This window comes from Coregonus lavaretus (genome assembly GCF_964263955.1).
Source record: "Coregonus lavaretus genome assembly, chromosome: 25".
Classification (NCBI taxonomy): domain Eukaryota; kingdom Metazoa; phylum Chordata; class Actinopteri; order Salmoniformes; family Salmonidae; genus Coregonus; species Coregonus lavaretus.
Window position 1 is genome coordinate 39,386,394 of NC_140012.1, and position 18,292 is coordinate 39,404,685.

The 18,292-nt window shown below is 44.8% G+C and overlaps 1 protein-coding gene across 1 annotated transcript in view; it reads right to left on the minus strand.

The window, feature by feature from the left end:
* LOC311100909 (dynein axonemal heavy chain 17-like) overlaps positions 1 to 18,292 on the minus strand; it is a gene marked incomplete at its 5' end in the record, with an annotated part of 141,747 nt that overhangs the window by 116,564 nt on the left and 6,891 nt on the right. Inside the window, 22 exons of the mRNA XM_084141893.1 lie at positions 8,152 to 8,391; positions 9,325 to 9,450; positions 9,571 to 9,723; positions 9,822 to 9,948; positions 10,065 to 10,381; positions 10,620 to 10,742; positions 10,877 to 10,999; positions 11,245 to 11,493; positions 11,741 to 11,893; positions 11,982 to 12,068; positions 13,796 to 13,912; positions 14,108 to 14,330; positions 14,509 to 14,678; positions 15,014 to 15,268; positions 15,408 to 15,593; positions 15,688 to 15,831; positions 16,491 to 16,628; positions 16,723 to 16,826; positions 16,908 to 17,016; positions 17,153 to 17,299; positions 17,526 to 17,721; positions 17,935 to 18,203. Of these exons, the coding sequence (XP_083998019.1) occupies positions 8,152 to 8,391; positions 9,325 to 9,450; positions 9,571 to 9,723; positions 9,822 to 9,948; positions 10,065 to 10,381; positions 10,620 to 10,742; positions 10,877 to 10,999; positions 11,245 to 11,493; positions 11,741 to 11,893; positions 11,982 to 12,068; positions 13,796 to 13,912; positions 14,108 to 14,330; positions 14,509 to 14,678; positions 15,014 to 15,268; positions 15,408 to 15,593; positions 15,688 to 15,831; positions 16,491 to 16,628; positions 16,723 to 16,826; positions 16,908 to 17,016; positions 17,153 to 17,299; positions 17,526 to 17,721; positions 17,935 to 18,203 (3,756 nt within the window). The remainder of the gene's footprint in view (positions 1 to 8,151; positions 8,392 to 9,324; positions 9,451 to 9,570; positions 9,724 to 9,821; positions 9,949 to 10,064; positions 10,382 to 10,619; positions 10,743 to 10,876; positions 11,000 to 11,244; positions 11,494 to 11,740; positions 11,894 to 11,981; positions 12,069 to 13,795; positions 13,913 to 14,107; positions 14,331 to 14,508; positions 14,679 to 15,013; positions 15,269 to 15,407; positions 15,594 to 15,687; positions 15,832 to 16,490; positions 16,629 to 16,722; positions 16,827 to 16,907; positions 17,017 to 17,152; positions 17,300 to 17,525; positions 17,722 to 17,934; positions 18,204 to 18,292) is intronic.

The window sequence follows — 18,292 nt, forward strand, 5'->3', positions numbered from 1 at the left end:
ATGTAAATTGTGGTACTGATCTAAATTAAACAGAAAAGAGAGTAATTAAACTAGAGTCCATGATTAAACAAATGCATGTAAATTGTGGTAATGATCTAAAGAAACAGAAAAGAGAGGAACAGGAGGATTCAGAGCTAAGCTCAGGAGGGAGTCAGTATGAGTCAGGAGATGAGAGAGTAGGAGGGGGCTAGTACCCACTGATAGCCTTACCTAATCTATTGGCGGGGAATGAAAGGGGCCCCAGCAACTTCAGATGTATACAGGACATGAACACAGAGGAACGTGGCCAGAGCGGTAGAAGGAATGACGTACCCCAAAACAGGAATAGTAAGGATTGGGCTGCCGTTAGAGGGCAGTGGGTTTCAGGGGATGCCCAGAGGGCACTTTTGCCATGGGCCGACCACGGAGAGTATGTTGGGAAAATAACTGAATTGTGTAATAGCCTCAGAGAACATTACCATCATCATGCAGACTTCTCTAAAGTACATGAGTGTAAACAAGAGGATAGTGAGACTGTCAGCCAGTACTTAGAGAGGGTTAAAGATGTGTTTAACGCAAACAGTGGCATACCCGAGCCAGACCAGAGACAGGGGAATGATACGCCCTACCATCAGCAATTAAAAATATAGTGTTCCTCAGTGGAATGGGACCAGAGATAAGCAGGACCATTACAAATACTTTGGAGGCCAGAAACAAAGGGGCAGTGTCCTGGAAATCACAGTCTGTTTTTTGTTTTTTTTTCAGTTCTGCTGGGAGTATATTTGATGATGGGGATTTGTGTTGAATGAGAGGCTAGAGACTTCATAAAATAATAATTGGAAGAATAATTATATATTGACTTGCTCACCCAAACATAGATATACGTCATGGGTGAGAAAAAAGATTGTCCTAGCAACACATAGCTGTTAGTATAACAGATTAGTTTAAGTTGCAGCTCTGGGAACAGATGTTTTGTTTGTTTTGACTAAAAGTTAAAAAATAATGTGGTTATAGAAGTAATGTATAATATACTAGAAAGCAACTATAGGGTTCCATTGAACTATTATGGTTTATTGGGCATTTCAATGGCATAAGGTGAAATCAGTATGTATGAGTGGAATTCAACGGCTGGTATGGGTGGTAACCGGATACTACTGAGTATTTGGTTTGGTGATGTTGAATGGAAGATTTGTAGCGTGGTTTGGGTTAAATAGAAAGACTCACTTATTCAACAGGAATAGGTGCGGGGAGAGATAGTTTTTGTGTTGCTGAATGAGGTGAGTGCTAGTGCGGTTTTCATTTGGTGACGTCACTTGCTCTATGAACTGGAAGTAGTTGCTTTGAAAGGATCGCAGATTTTGTGGAGTGACTGGCAATGTATGTAGAGGGTCCCTGGTTCGAACCCAGGTAGGGACAGTGGGTAAAGCTTTCGCATTGGGGCTATGGACCTAGATTACTAGGTGGATTGGGAAATGTGAAAGGTTGAATTAGATAGCTTAAGTAGATGAGTATTCTAGAAAGGTCTATGAAAATATGTTATTAAGTAGTAATGGGTTGTGGATACAAGGACTAATGACATGATTTCGTAAGAAGGAAGATGATTAGGGGAGGTCCCCGCGCCTCCCCCGTTGTGTAGGAAGGCTCGGGGAGGGGGGGGGGGTATTTGTTTTATTAATTAGGGCCTAATCAGAGAGAACAGTTAAAGAAATTGAATAGCGAACTGAAAATTGCTATAGGGTTGGGACAATTATTTGAATTGAGAACAAAGGAAAATAATTTATGGTTCTAGTTCGCGGGTAAAAGAGTTGTACTTGCTTGACTGTATCGAGCAGAAGTTTGAATAGTTGAATGAAAAGCATTTCTTTGACAAATTCCAATGGTTATTACTTTATTGTATAGGTTGGGTAACACCAGTGGTGTATGAAAATAATTGGTAATTTCTAAAACGATAATCTGTTTATGGTACGTTGAACAATGGGATATAGTTGTGACTATTAGGATGATGGATTGAATAAACATTGGTTATAAGTATGAAGTTATTAAACAATAGGTTTATATTTTAAAAACATCAATGCAACAGGTTGCGATGATTAAATTAATAGAAAGGGGTTATAGGTTTATATTAGAAGGTGTAGTGAACTTAATGAAACGTGGTATTATATAGTGTCTTCCAGGATTGATGGAAGTCTCCTATAGCATTATGTTAAGGGGATGCCTGGGATAAAATATAATGTCTTACTTACACGGAGTATGTGATTGTATTGGCTAATGAATGAAATATGACATTTACAGGGGCGACAGGAACAATAGAAGGGGAGACAGATTTTCCTATGGTGTTGATCAAATAATTGATAATGGATAATTTGAGATGAGATCACATGGAGCAGATTTAGGGGTTCAATAATCATTGTGAGATTTAAAGAGGATATGATCTGAAGGGTAATCAATTAAACATAATCATTGTATACTCAAGGAATTTTGAGTGGTTTTTTGGATTAGTTATGAGGAATTAGATTGATACAAACGATTATTGATGAGTTAGGACTGGGGATATCTGTATCATGTGTTGTGTGTACTTACCATCTTTAGATTACTGATGGTAATTGAAGGTTAACAAAATGAATAATTTCTCTTCCAGGAGAAAGAGATTCGCTTATCTCATTGGAATGTTGCCCAGGGATAGGGGGAGCCGTTTAGTGGAGTTAGGCAGTATTTAGGTCGTAAAAGTGAGCTACCAAATTAAGTGGGGCCTGGCTATTTTTGGTTGTTGTTTTTCAATTGGGTTTTTCAAATAAAAAACAACACACCTAGTATGATGTTTATAAAGGGTTGTTATTTCAATTTTAGGGGGTTTTCAACAGGTCAAAGGTGATAAGTCTTAAAGGAGCACACACAGTGAATTTTATGGAGTTCTTCTGTTTTGACTGAGTTTAGGGTATATATGATTTCTTATGAGAATAAATGTCATGAGGACTTAATGAACACTTGGGATAAGTAACATTTATGAAATATTTAGAATAATGGTAATGTTTAGTATACTATGGGATGGAACAGTTCGTTGAATGATTTCAATTGCCTCTGAACTCTGTTTTGACTTTCTGGTGTTAATTACTCATCCACACTGGTAATTCTAAAGGCACGAGAGGAGGACTTTAAGATAGTTTATTTTACCAAGTTGAGGGTAATTTGAGTGGAAAGTGTATAGATTATACTGTGAAAAAGTGTGAAGATTATAATTTGGTAATAATATATGATTTGAACCATAAAATAACAGAAGAGAGAGAGAGCTTTCCCTGAATGAGGGATACCTGTTGTTAGTCAATTGTACTAATCTTGGATTACGTTTACGGGATAGAAGTAAGTTGAGGTATTATCAAATGTTGTCATTTAAATTTCATTTTTATTATGCTTTAATAAACAACAAGTTGGTATTTGAAACTAAATTAATGCAATGAGCTGCAGTAATCAGAGGAAGGCACAATCTAATGCGAAACAGCTATTACCTAGATCATTTATTTAGTAATGAGATCAGGAAGATAGGAGCAATAAAGAAGCAAGGGACAGTTTCAAAAATAAATAAGGGATGGCAATTGGATGATAAATTACCAATATTACCTAAGTGATTGTTTAGGTAGGTGGTAATATTGACACATGGGCAGTGACATGTGTCAAGAGGGGGGATGATGGTAGATGGTAGGATTAAAGATAAATAGACGAAGTAAAGATTAAAAACTTTTTTTTAAACTTTTTTTTTTTAGATACAGTCTAGAAAGAGAATACTAATGTGAACAGTATGATTAGAGAGGGGTTAAGGAAAACACACAGGAGAACAGGAAGAAATGGGGTACAATGTCTACCGGTAGTATTAACTACAATCAGGAGAACTCCAGATAAAGAAGGGTTATTGCCATTGGAGAAGGGATTTGGTAGACCATACAGAATGCCCGAGTTAGGAGGACCGGAGCAGGCAGAAATAGAAATTGAGAGCACCCTAGTAGAACACATGAGAAGGTAGTTTATTAACCACACCTGTATGTCAGAGGTTTTGTGCCCCACAGGTGAACTAAAGGAGAAGGTGACCCACTCTATCTAACCAGGTGACTGGGTGTGGATCCAATCCTTAAAGAAGAAAAACTAGAAGCAGCCCCGTTGGGAAGGTCCATATCAGGTCCTGTTGGTGACGGCCTTCGCTGTAAGAATTGCGGAAAGATCCACCTGGGTGCATGTCACACACTGTAAAAAGGTAAACCCAGCTACACCTGACGAACAAACACAGAGTTAGGAGAAAGAACCGATCACCACTAGGGCTCGGGGGTTGGCTCCTTAACGAAGATTCCTTTACCCTGTCTGATCATCCCTGTGTGAGTTCAATAGAAGGTAAAGCAATGGGTTGGCCTCTGGCGTCTGACATGTTCTCAGGGCGAGGGTGGGGATTCACAGGTCTCCTGGCGGTAGGTAGCTGTCTGATTGTGAGGGCCATATTCCTAACACACTCAAACCCTCCTGATCAGCCAGAAGTAGTAGTTAACCTAACACAAGTTGATAAAATAATACCAGAGCACAGTCTACGTAGGCATAGGAGACAGCTAGACGTAGGGAAAGGGGAAGTACTAGGGACTGTAGGAAAGGACATCAACTTTGAGGTCTTTGCGGACCAGTTGGGGACTTGGGGACTACTGGCTGGTAGTATCGTAAAGGATGGGAGATATATATGTATGTCACCATGTACATCCTGGGACCATGTAGTTGCTCATACCGAGAGGGGGGGATATGTCAATCTCCATACACAGTTTAAGGACAGGTGCAGTATTGTGAAAGTAGGGAATTACCAGAAATGGCAGTGCGACCCATATAAGGGTAGGTACTGTCTGAAAGTCCGAATTACGCTAAAACAGGTAAAGGCTACGGATGAGGGAATGTGGTACATAGGATTTGACCCCAAATGTTGTGAAGACCCATTAGTGGCTTTCTGGGTAGTAATCAACCCAGCAGATGGTACAGACCTGACAAGTGAGATATCCTCTTCAATTGGGGCATATAGAGTACACCTCTCTGAGGGAGGTAGGGAGACCGAGGCTGTGGTGAAGATAGTGCAAACTATAGACCTGAAGGAAGTAGTACAGGTGGAGACTGGGTATAGGGATCCTAACCTGTGGTTGGGTTGGAATGGATTCAGTATACGGCAAGAACTATGTCTAAAGAGGACTGTTATGCCTGTGGGACAGCCAAACCAAGGTTAACAAGTACTCCGTTCCCCTTGACAGGCTTTAACACTCCGTCAGGTTTATCCTGCATGATTAAATTGTTCAAGCCACCTGGGAATGTGGTGAAGGAGTCTTGTAGTAACTTGTACTATCTGTATCCCCGATAACAAAGTCACCCCGACCTAGGTTACCTCTGTTTGAAGTCTCAGGGGATTATTATTATTGTTTTTCTAGGACTAATAAGATAGGATACAGGGTAGGGCATCTTAGCTCCTGCTCCCACACAGAGAATGTCACAACTAAAGAGACCATGACTAATCTCTCCTCTTTGTTGCAGCCAGAGGATTTTAGGAACCAAAACCAGGCCCGTGCTGACATCTGGTGGTTGAGTGGTGATAACAGATTGTGGCCTCACCTACATAGACTGGTGAGTTGTCTCGTAGAAAGCGGGACCTCCTCCCGTGATCCTTTGATGAAAGGATATATATATATTGATGGGATAGGAGTACCTCTAGGGGTTCCAGAAGAATTCAAAGCTAAGAATCAGATCGCAGCTGGGTTTTTCTGGTGGTCAACAATTAATAAAAACGTAGATTGGATAAATTATATTTACTATAACCAGCAAAGATTTATAAACCACACTCGTGATGCAATAAAGGTATTGGCTGAGCAGACAGCGGCAACTAGCTTAATGGCATGGCAGAATAGAATAGCTTTAGATATGCTTTTGGCTGAGCAGGGCGGAGTTTGTGTTCTGTTTGGATCTATGTGCTGTACTTTCATCCCCAACAATACAGCACCGGACGGGTCTGTGAACAAAGCTCTTCAGGGACTCACCACGCTGGCGAACGAACTGGCCGAGAACTCTGGTATTGATAGCTCCCTAAACGGTTGGTTTGATAACATGTTTGGTAAATGGAAAACTATTGTTGTAACTATTCTGGGTGCAGCTATAGCTTCTATGGGTATACTTGTTCTTTGTGGATGTTGTCTTATTCGCTGTGTCCGAGGGTTGGTGATCAAGGCGTTGGAGCATGCAGTATAACAGCAGATGGTGAGATACGGCCCAATCCTGTACTCCGACTAACCGAATGAAGAATATGACCCACCAGGCTTGGTGGAGGACGACGACGATTCAGATAGTTTGAGACTGGATGTTTTCCTATAACTATAAATCTCTAGTTTAAAAGTAATTGTAATGATTTTCTGTGTATTAAAGTGTGGATAATTTAGTCAAAGGGTGGATTGATATAGAAATAAAAATATATACAGGTAAAAAAATTATGACTAAATGTTCCACCCTTAAATATAGTTGTGAAATGTTCTTGTTTTAAGTATGATTAGTACTTTCTTAGTAGTGACTAATTATTATACTCCGAAACTGTGTGAGATGTGTTAGAATCTACTACCTGGTAATGTGTGAGTGTAGGACCAGTAAAGACTATGACATTGAGCTACTATTTAGCAATGTGGGTAAGAGTTAGACCAGACAACAAAGGACAAGGAGAACTGTCTACAGGCAACTGAGAAACCAAGATAACTGAGGAATTTAGGGAGGAGAGAAACTGTTAGGCTTAGAAGTGTGTATGTGTGTGTGTGTGTGTGTGTGTGTGTGTGTGTGTGTGTGTGTGTGTGTGTGTGTGTGTGTGTGTGTGTGTGTGTGTGTGAACTGATGGTCAGGAGAGCAGTTTTAAAGTGGAAAACTACATCCCGCCTACAGAGAGGAGGGATTTTTGTATGACGTATGAGTATAAAATATGGACTCTGACGAGAGACTGGGGTTGAGGTGGTTGGCCAGTGATGGCTCGACAACCGGTGGCTTGCTGAGGCCCAGCTCCTCCATGTCCTTGACATTCATGTTGGCAAAAAGTCAGGTTTGGACTTTGCCAATCAAGGGTATGTCCCAATTACGTTTGGCTTCCGCCACACAAGCTGGGATAGCTGGGAGGAGTTGCTTGCCTGGGACGGTGCGAGAGGGGAGTGGACACATGACTGGGGGTCGTCGAACGTTGCTTGCGCGTGTTCGAGACCCAGGCAGACAACATACAGGGTGTGCGTGTCTTTGCCTGATATGGTGACCCACATGGACACCGATTTGCCGGTGCTGGGGCAGGGGCTTTGCTCGGTACTCCTTGGGCCAAGATAGCAGGCTCCATGGCTCCAGAAAACACCTAAGAACACCGAGAACAAAGTGAAACATAGCTAGCGTTTGCCTCGCGGGCAAGTAGCCTAGCTAGTTAGCACAATGTTAGCCAAAGGAAGCTAGCGCTTTGTTGGTCTTGCAACGAACAAAAGTGTGGCTCTCGACCAATAAGCAGTGAAGCTAGGATGGTCGATCTAGTCACTGCGGCACGGTAGTGGGTTGAGCTAAACGAGAGAGCAAGCTATTCATTTTACCCTTCCAGGTAGAAAGCTAGTCGGTAGGATAGCAAGCCTTGTGGCGAGCTAGCCAGGTTAGCTAAGCCTTGCAGCTAAGCTAGCCAAGTCTCAGTTGCTAGCCGTGTGGCGCTAGCTAGCAAAGGAGACAAAGGTAAGAAAAAGCATAAAAGCTCATTCTTGCCTGAAGCGAAAACATTCGTTTCGGTAAAGTCAACCAACACAGAAGACGAGAGCTGAAAAACGTGTGCTCGGCGTCGTAACCTCGTGGCACACCTGTGAACAGTTTAACATGAAAACAGATCAAGTCGTGCTAAGGAGCACTTAGAGTAGAGGTGAGAATGACCAGAGGGCGGGCGAGTGGCTCCTTATGATGAGGGGAGGGGCTCACCACGTTCGCCACTCGACCTGTCTGTCTCTGACAGACGTGTGTGATTGGTTCTTCGAGCTTCTGAGATTCTGGAGAATCCCACATGTGAGATATGAAAACGAATAATAAACAAAATAACTCTAATCCTTGACCAGTTTTGTTTTTGTTTTGTTTGTTAGTTCAGTGGTTCCCGACAGTACATGGAGAGAGGGTTAGGCTTACCTTGGTGCTGATGAGTTTGGAGACTACGTCTCGAGCGTGGACGTCGATGGTACAGATGGTCATGATCTTCTGACGGTCTCCTCTGGACAGCTCTCCAATCAGCAGCGTGATCAGAGTGTTCAGCTGGGTCACCTGTTTCTTGAAGTAGTCCTTGAGTGCATTCTCATAGCCCTCTTCCAGCCTGGCGAATGCTATGCCCACCTCTGTGGTCCACCAGATTTGAGTGGTGGCCAGGGCAATCTGGAACACAACACAACACAGGTTGAGATATGCACTCGTAACTCAAATTTCCGTGATGATTTTAGTTATGTGCACGCAAATCAAGATGGCGCTGCAGTGGATAACAGCCATTTTATGGGCTCCTAAGTTGTGTGATTTTTACACTGATCTTAACTTTTGTTGTACGTGTCTTCTCCATCATTTGAAAACAGTCGGTCATAGGAACATCAGAACAGCGATCACGAAACTCGATTTGGATGATAATTTCTACGTGTCGACAGCTCTGGACATTCTGCTCACTCCGGACCAAGCCCTAATCCCTGGGACTCGAAAGAGGAAGCAACGGTGCAGGAGAGGTAAACGCCATATTTAAGAGAGGCCACTCTCCATATTTTCAAGCATAGTGGTGGTTGCATCATGTTATGGGTATGCTTCTACTCGTTAAGGACTGCGGAGTTTGTCAGGATAAAAAATAAATGGAAAGGAGGCAAAATCCTAGAGGAAAACCTGGTTCAGTCTGTTTTCAACCGGACACTGGGAGATGAATTCACCTTTCAGCAGGACAATAACCTAAAACACAAGGCCAAATCTACACTGGAGTTGCTTACCAAGAAGACAGTGTGGCCAAGTTACAGTTTTGACTTACATCTACTTGAAAATCTATGGCAAAACCTGAAAATGGTTGTCTAGCAATGATCAACATCCAATTTGACAGAGATTAAAGAATTTAGAAAATAATAATGGGCAAATGTTGCACAATCCAGGTGTGGAAAGTTCTTAGAGACTTACCCAGAAAGGCTCACAGCTGTAATTGCTGCCAAAGGTACTACTACAAAGTATTGACTCAGGGGTGTGAATAATTATGTAAATGAGATATTTCTGTATTTTATTTTCAATAAGTGTGCAAACATTTCTAAAATCATGTTTAAGCAAGAGATAAGTGAGAGTACAGACCTGGGCTGGGTAGTCAAACAGCCACTGTTCTCTGGGTTTCTCCTCGTAGGCCTGGACAGCCTCTCCAAACTCCACTCTCAGAGTGGCACACATCCTCTCCAGCACACGGTTCAGCCACATCTCCACCTGCACACAAACACAGAAGGAACATCTAAAAAATATTGCATAGCATTGACTGCAGTATGCAGAGCCCTAATGTAAGAGTTACACACTTAGTTATACAGTAGTATATGATTGTTTCCACACCTGTCCTGAGCAGTCACAGTCCTTGTCAAAGGTGACATACTCAATCTCTTCACTCCACATTCCCAGGGCCACCTTGATGGGCTTGCCACTCTCGTCCAGCTGGAACTTGAGGTTGGACAGGCTATCAAACAGCTTGGACAGGTGCTTGCTGACCTGCAGATGTGAACACAGGCAGTCACACACTGGAGATATGGGATAATATGTGGTCCGTTGCTGTGCTCTGTAGATGTACTGGCTGCCTGGAAGCGTACCTCCACAGGGTCGTTTCCATTGGACAGGATGTCCAGCAGGTCAGCAGAGGAGACAAAGTAGAACCTGGGGAAGGCCAGACGCTTGGTCTCCAGGTACTCAGCCAGAGCCTTCTCACACATAGCCAGTCTGAGGGGCAACACACAGGGAGATAACCATTAGAGTCAATGATTGGCATGATCAAACCAGGGCAACATTGGAATCTTATATAATGTAGCTATATCTGTTCTAAGCCGTTGTTTTACCCTGTCTCCAAACCCTCCAGTTTCTCCAGAAGCCCTTTCTTATTGGTGGACTCCACCACGTTGGTAACCTTCACTGCCTCAGCCATGATTTCCTTGAAGTCCGTGTCGATGCCGTCAAAGCGTTTGGAGTCTTCGGGCAGTTGGCAGCGGATGTCCTCGGAGCCAACGAAGATGCTCTCCAGATGGGTCCAGGTGCGCTGCACGGTGAACCAGATGGAGATGACGGAGTCTGCAGTGGACAGCCTATGCTGCCAGCCAGACACCTCCTCCAGGAAGTGAGCGATGTACTTGGAAGTCATCAGAGTCTGCAGCTGCACCTGAGGTCACCAGAGAAGAAGAACAGGGGTTAGTCACTGATGTCATACATCTCCATAGTCATCAGGAAGTACATCTGCACAGGGAGCCAAATGATGGAAGTCCCAGTGAATGGAACTCAATGGACAGATCTCAAATGACACTCTACAGTACACTACTGGTACTGCATGAAATGAGTGTGGTGAATGCCTATCTAATCCTGTTTGATGTGGTTGTGGGTGTGTGTTGTGTGTTGTGTACCTGGTTGTCCTCCAGAGTCTCCACCAGCTCCTCGTTGGGTTTGAGCAGCATGGTGCCTGTCCGGCCGTGAGGCTCGTGTTCAAACACCATGGAGCTCCACGTGCTGTCCAGCTCGGCCAGAGTCTGAGGGGAAGGGAGGAGACCACAGGGCAGGGGTTAGCAGGGGGAGAGAGACTAAAAGGCCTGTTCACAATAATCACTAACCACTAGCCTATAATCACTAGCCTAACCACTACAGTTTCTATATGTGTCCTCACCTTCTCCATGCCAGACTCCTTGACGGCCTTGTCCACGATGCTGCGCACCTCGTCCTCAAACTGGTGCAGGTTGAGCTTCAGCAGGTCCTCAAAGGTGGTCTTCTCAGACATATCAAACTTCACCTTGGGGTGGACATGGATTACAGGTTCAGTAAAAGCTTTATAACCTAGCTCTTAGCTCTAGGATAAGGTATCAGCTCCTTATGACACATCATCAGTCCCGAATGCAATAAGGAAATGTAGAGAAGTATTTTCCAAAGTCATTGGTGCATCCCAAATGGCATCCTACTCCCTATTTAGTCCTATAAAGGAATAGGGTGCCATTTGGGACACAGCCATTGGTGCCGTTGACTGAAGCTGACTTGTACCTTGGTGGCCATCATGAGCTGCAGCCAGTGGCGGTCCCTGATGGCCGAGTTCTGCAGGTCTCCCACGGCACGCAGTGATGTCATCATGTTCTTCACCATGCTGTCCAATCCGGTAAAGGTGTCCCAGGCCCTCATCTCCTTGTCCAGCCCCTTGATGTCCTTGGCGTACTTCTTGGTGTCCATATCCATCCCCTCCACGTTGATGTCCTTCCACAGGGTGGTCTTCCAGTCATCCATGTTCCCGCGCACCTGCAGCCACAACCAGCACACTGTCACTCACTGTCACTCACTGTCTGTCAATCTATTGAATCAGTCTCACTGATTATCTAACCATTGACACAGGCCAGCATAAGACCAGAGTAGAGAAAGCTCCATACAAGATGAATCGCAAATCTATCAAACAGAGTGACACTATTGCATGCATCCAGATTTTTCTCCACATAATGTTATGCTTTTTTTCAAAACACCAGTATGCCTTTGAGCTGTGGCGTCTTACCAGCAGGATCATGTCCCAGAGTTCTTTAAGCAGGACGATCTCCTTGCGGCAGGTTTTGAGCTGTTTGTAGTCGGGAACATTCACCTCAAACAGACCGGCTGAGTCAGACAGGCCCTCCATCTCTTCCTCCAAGCCCATGATGTCCATCTGAATCTGTGGTTACACACCGGATTGGAAGGTTTAGAGTTTATACTCAACACAGAGTTGAAATTAGATCCACAAAAGATTTTGAACTACTCACATCATCGAGAGCCCCGTGTGGGTCTTCAAAAGAGAATTGGAAGAAGGGCTGCTGTCTGAACTTCTCTCTAAACTCATACTGTTTGATCTGTGGGGATATGCAAGGACACAAAGCTTCACACCATGCCCATACAGTATCTCTCTACTTGTCTGTCGTCTCTATGTGATTTACATAGATGTAGCTACATATACCTACAGTGAGGGAAAAAAATATTTGATCCCCTGCTGATTTTGTACGTTTGCCCACTGACAAAGAAATTATCAGTCTATAATTTTAATGGTAGGTTTATTTGAACAGTGAGAGACAGAATAACAACAAAAAAATCCAGAAAAACGCATGTCAAAATTGTTATAAATTGATTTGCATTTTAATGAGGGAAATAAGTATTTCACCCCCTCTCAATCAGAAAGATTTCTGGCTCCTAGGTGTCTTTCATTCAGGTAACGAGCTGAGATTAGGAGCACACTCTTAAAGGGAGTGCTCCTAATCTCAGTTTGTTACCTGTATAAAAGACACCTGTCCACAGAAGCAATCAATCAATCAGATTCCAAACTCTCCACCATGGCCAAGACCAAAGAGCTCTCCAAGGATGTCAGGGACAAGATTGTAGACCTACACAATGCTGGAATGGGCTACAAAACCGGCAAGCAGCTTGGTGAGAAGGTGACAACAGTTGGTGCGATTATTCGCAAATGGAAGAAACACAAAATAACTGTCAATCTCCCTCGGCCTGGGGCTCCATGCAAGATCTCACCTTGTGGAGTTGCAATGATCATGAGAACGGTGAGGAATCAGCCCAGAACTACACGGGAGGATCTTGTCAATGATCTCAAGGCAGCTGGGACCATAGTCACCAAGAAAACAATTGGTAACACACTACGCCATGAAGGACTGAAATCCTGCAGCGCCCGCAAGGTCCCCCTGCTCAAGAAAGCACATATACAGGGCTGTCTGAAGTTTGCCAATGAACATCTGAATGATTCAAAGGAGAACTGGGTGAAAGTGTTGTGGTCAGATGAGACCAAAATCGAGTTCTTTGGCATCAACTTAACTCGCCGTGTTTGGAGGAGGAGGAATGCTGCCTATGACCCCAAGAACACCATCCCCACTGTCAAACATGAAGGTGGAAACATTATGCTTTGGGGGTGTTTTTCTGCTAAGGGGACAGGACAACTTCACCGCATCAAAGGGACGATGGACGGGGCCATGTACCGTCAAATCTTGGGTGAGAACCTCCTTCCCTCAGCCAGGGCATTGAAAATAGGTTGTGGATGGGTATTACAGCATGAGAATGACCCAAAACACACGGCCAAGGCAACAAAGGAGTGGCTCAAGAAGAAGCACATTAAGGTCCTGGAGTGGCCTAGCCAGTCTCCAGACCTTAATCCCATAGAAAATCTGTGGAGGGAGCTGAATGTTTGAGTTGCCAAACGTCAGCCTCGAAACCTTAATGACTTGGAGAAGATCTGCAAAGAGGAGTGGGACAAAATCCCTCCTGAGATGTGTGCAAACCTGGTGGCCAACTACAAGAAACGTCTGACCTCTGTGATTGCCAACAAGGGTTTTGCCACCAAGTACTAAGTCATGTTTTGCAGAGGGGTCAAATACTTATTTCCCTCATTAAAATGCAAATCAATTTATAACATTTTTCACATGCGTTTTTCTGGATTTTTTTGTTGTTATTCTGTCTCTCACGGTTCAAATAAACCTACCATTAAAATTATAGACTGATCATGTCTTTGTCAGTGGGAAAACGTACAAAATCAGCAGGGGATCAAATACTTTTTTCCCTCACTGTATGTGTTAAAAATTACCTCAAATTGCTGGCATTTCCTTCGGACGATGTTGACTTCATGTGCTTGCAGTGGAGCCAAGTTCTGTTTGACTTGGAGGGACATCTTTTTCACGTTATTCCAGTGCTCTGGAAGATCCTAAACCAAGACACATTGTTTCATGTTTAAAGGCTAAATAAAGATCAGCTCCTTGTTTTGTTATTAAGCAATGGAAACCCATGCGGTAAAGAGGTTCTGCCCTTGCTGAGAGAGCTATAAAACAATATCTCTAGTGATCCTAGATCTGTAGTAAGGTGCCACTTTTACCTGGAGTCAGATCTGTGTGTCGCTTACCTGTAGCTGAGCGTGGACCTCGTCAGGCAACTCCTCTCCAAAGTCTTTGAGGAACTGGATGGTTTCCTTGAGAGGGGAGAACATGGTGTCTGTGGCCGCCTGTCTGTCTTTCATCCTCATCAGGTGACCCATGACCCCCACCAGGCCTTGGTAATCCCCTTCCTCCACCGTCTTGGTCAGCCCATCCTTCACCTCCTTGATGAAGCCGTCCAGGTCCCTCAGGCTTGGGGAACACAAACACACACACAAACACACGCAGACAAAGACGCGCACACACACACACACACAGCAGCAGACAATTAACAGTTGGAGAAAGTCTTCATCCAACCAATGAGTCCCATTCTGAAGGTCTTTAACGCAACACCCACCAGTACTAGTGTTCTGTATCTGTGGGTCTGTACCTGTTGGTGACTCGGTCTATGAGGAACTGTTTGAACATGAGGCTCCAACGTTTGATGGTGTTGAGCAGGGCGTGTTTGAAGGGACGGATGTCGATCTGGAGCCAGTGCTGCAGCACCTGGAAGTGCTCCAATTTGCTCACCTCCCTGTACAGTTTCTCATACATATCAATCTGTAGGGGGACACACACAGCAAACTCACTGGGACCAACCCTGGAGAACCTAACACTCCTACATCATTGTAGGCTGCTGAGGGGAGAACGGCTCATGTGTTTGATGTATTTGATACCATTCCACCTATTCCGCTCCAGCCATTACCACGAGCCGTCCTCCCCAATTAAGGTGCCACCAACCTCCTGTGTCCTACATTGGCTGTTAGAGTCCCTACTGTGTTTTAGGGGGTGCATCCCAAACGGCACACTATTCCCTAAAGACTGCACTACTTTTGACCAGAGTCCTATGGGAATAGGGTGTCATTTGGGACGCAGCCAGGGACTTCTTTCTGTACCTCTTCCTTGAAATCTTTGAGCGTGGGGGGTTTTTTGGGCACGCTGTCCTCTCCGTTCAACTCAATCTCCTCTGGGGTAAGAACTTTGCCATAGAGGAGGAACTGCTCCATGAACTCGTCCCTGTCATCCTGCCACAGGTAGGCGTATTTATAGAGCACGTCCCGGTACTCCTGGGCCTCTTTCATGGCCCCAACCACCTGGTTCAACACATTCTCACGCATGTCTGACAGCTCTGAAATCTCATCCAACTCCAGCTTAAGGGAGGGACACACGGGAGAAACACACAAACACACACACCATAGTTTACACAGGGTACGATGGTTCAAAATGGGACACACACACAAGTAACATTCAATCTCACACACACACACTCACACACAGGGATGTACTCACCTTGTAGCAAGTTTTGTTGGTCATTGATATCCGAGGAACTAGTTCAGCAGCTTTGTACACATCATGGATGAGACACTCGACCAGGTCGTAGAAGCCATCAGATATGCCATAGACCAAAGATGGGTAGAACGACGTGTCTCCATCATCCAACTCAAAACGCACCTCAAACAGCGGGTTTATACTCGCCTGCAAGTCAACACAACACACCAGTTAGTAGCACATAAAGGAATTTAACACATGACTGATATCTGTGAGGGTTTGTCTCCGGGACGAATTATACCTTGGCGAGCATGTTACTAGCAAGGAACTCGAGAGACACATGGACGACTTTAAAGAATCCGTCCAGGACTTTGTCATCGATGTAGTCGACATAGGCCATCCACGAGTCATTGCTCTCATCTGCTCTAAACAGCTTCTTATTCTCCTACAGACACCAGATACACAGACTCTTCAGCATGGCACACATATCACATACACTGATTGTACAAAACATTAAGAACACCTGCTCTTTCCATGACAGACTGACCAGGTGAATCCAGGTGAAAGCTATGATCCCTTATTGATGTCACCTGTTAAATCCACTTCAATCAGTGTAGATGAAGGGGAGGAGACAGGTTAAAGAAGGATTTTTAAGCCTAGAGACAATTGAGATATGGATTGTGTATGTGTGCCATTCAGAGGGTGAATGGGCAAGACAAAATATTTAAATGCCTTTAAACGGGGTATGGTAGTAGGTGCCAGGCACACAGATTTGTGTCAAGAACTGCAACGCTGCTGAGTTTTACGCTGAGCAGTTTCCCGTGTGTATCAAGAATGGTCCACCACCCAATGGACATCCAGCCAACTTGACACAACTGTGGGAAGCATTGAAGTCAACTTGGGCCAGCATCCCTGTGGAATGCTTTGGACACCTTGTAGAGTCCATGCCCCGACGAACTGAGGCTGTTCTGAGGGCAAAAGGGGGGGTGCAACTCAATATTAGGAAGGTGTTCTTAATGTTTTGTACACTCAGTGTACTGTAGTCTCCCATAGTGTACTTATTCACTGTTTGTTACATACTGTAAGTAGTAGTTGTTTCTTTACCTGTGTCAGTTGGTGGAGTTTCTCGCCAGACTCTTTGATGGCGGTGTACTTCTTGTTGAGGGCTGCTTGTCTTCCATCCAGGTCCAGCAGAGAGTCCTTATTGTCCTTCCTCTCAAACATGGGGCTCACAGACCACTCCTGTCAGTCACATCACAATACAACCATCACACCTCCCCTCCAGTGGTACAGAAGGGAAAGCAGGGGTGTGTTCTATCAGATAGACAGTCCTTACCTCCATGATTAGGTGCATGGCCTCCACGTTGGTCTTAGCCTTGTTGATTCTGCTCTCAAAGTCATGCAAGTTGTCTCTCATCTGCTGGATGTACTCCCACACACCTGGCACACACATAAGTGACAATTATGACCTGTTATGAATATGACTAGTAATGTTGTGATCATCACCCTTCAGTCCAGTACCTTCCCCGTGCCAGCTCAGAGTGCTCTCAGCCAGGGCCAGTTTCTCATCGATGCCCTTCAGCTCCTCCTCAAGCAGTGGAAACTCCACTGGCAGGACTGTGGCTAGGATCTGTGGATGACAGATACCACCTCAGAAAGTTTTTACATTGAGTTTGTGTCTTCAGTTGCAGTTTTAGAATAAAAACCAAACATACATGTATTCATCCATCTGTCTATGCCCCCCCTCCCAGTGTCCTGTCCTGTACCTGGTTGTACCAGGAGACGATGAGGTCCAGGTTGCCCACGTATTTCCTGAAGGTCTCACTCTGGGCAAAGACTTCAGCAGCGCTGGGAGGCATGTCCTGCTGGCCCTGGATGGTCAGATACTTCACCTCCCTCAGAACGGCCACCAGCTGCAGAGAGATAAACATGTTACTCCTTTCAAACCTCACACCACAGACCAGACAAACAGAGATATGGCTAACTCTTGCGTAGTCTGTTTAGTCTATAGAAAGTGTCAAGACAAAGTGTGTGTGTTTGGAGAGAGAGTGTGTGTGTGGGCTGTGTGTGTGTGTGTGTGTGTATGTGTGTGTGTGTGTGCGTGTGTGTGTGTATTTGGAGGGTGTTTCCCAGCCAGACCTGCTTGTTGAAGTTGACACTGAGGACATTGTTCTTGGTGTTGCGTAGAAGCAGAGGCTGCTCCAGGTTGAACTGGCAGTCAGTACCGACCCGGGACGTCCACTCTGTGTACACGCTCACACAGTACTGGTGCAGCAGCTCCATCATCTCTTCATACTTCTGGAACACCAGCCTGGCCTCATCCGTGTCCATACAACTGGACACAACACAACACACAGGACTGTTAGCCTCCACTATACACTGACCGCAACTGTCTTCAAGGCCATTTCAATGCATTTCATTTTAACATGCGTAGTCATAGTAAAAAAGTGAAAGGTGAGGAGTCTCAGATGCTTTTTGCATGGTTAACCAGCACACTGAGAGTAGTGTATACGAGAGTACGAGTGATGGACCATACTACAGCACGTACGGGTGGTGGATAGCCTTGAAGTGCTTCATGGGGATCTGGATGCGGTCTTGTACCTCCCGGGCCCAATTGAGTTGCCCGGCGACGTGGGGCATGTTTTTGGCAATGGGCGGGATGCCTTTACATGCCTCCACGGCTGCCATCTGGGCGTCGTACACCAGCTTGGTGCGGTCCAGCTCTGAGCTGAACATTTCCACCAGCTCCTTGTACTTAGACGAGATCTGGTTCTGGATGTGAGGGCGCTCCAGGATGAAGCCAAACATGTCCAACATCTACATGCAGGAGGAAATGGGAGGAGGTTTTGAAGAGTGACTTTCACTCCTGTACATACTTTAGGTATCAGAACACCTTACATTAGACT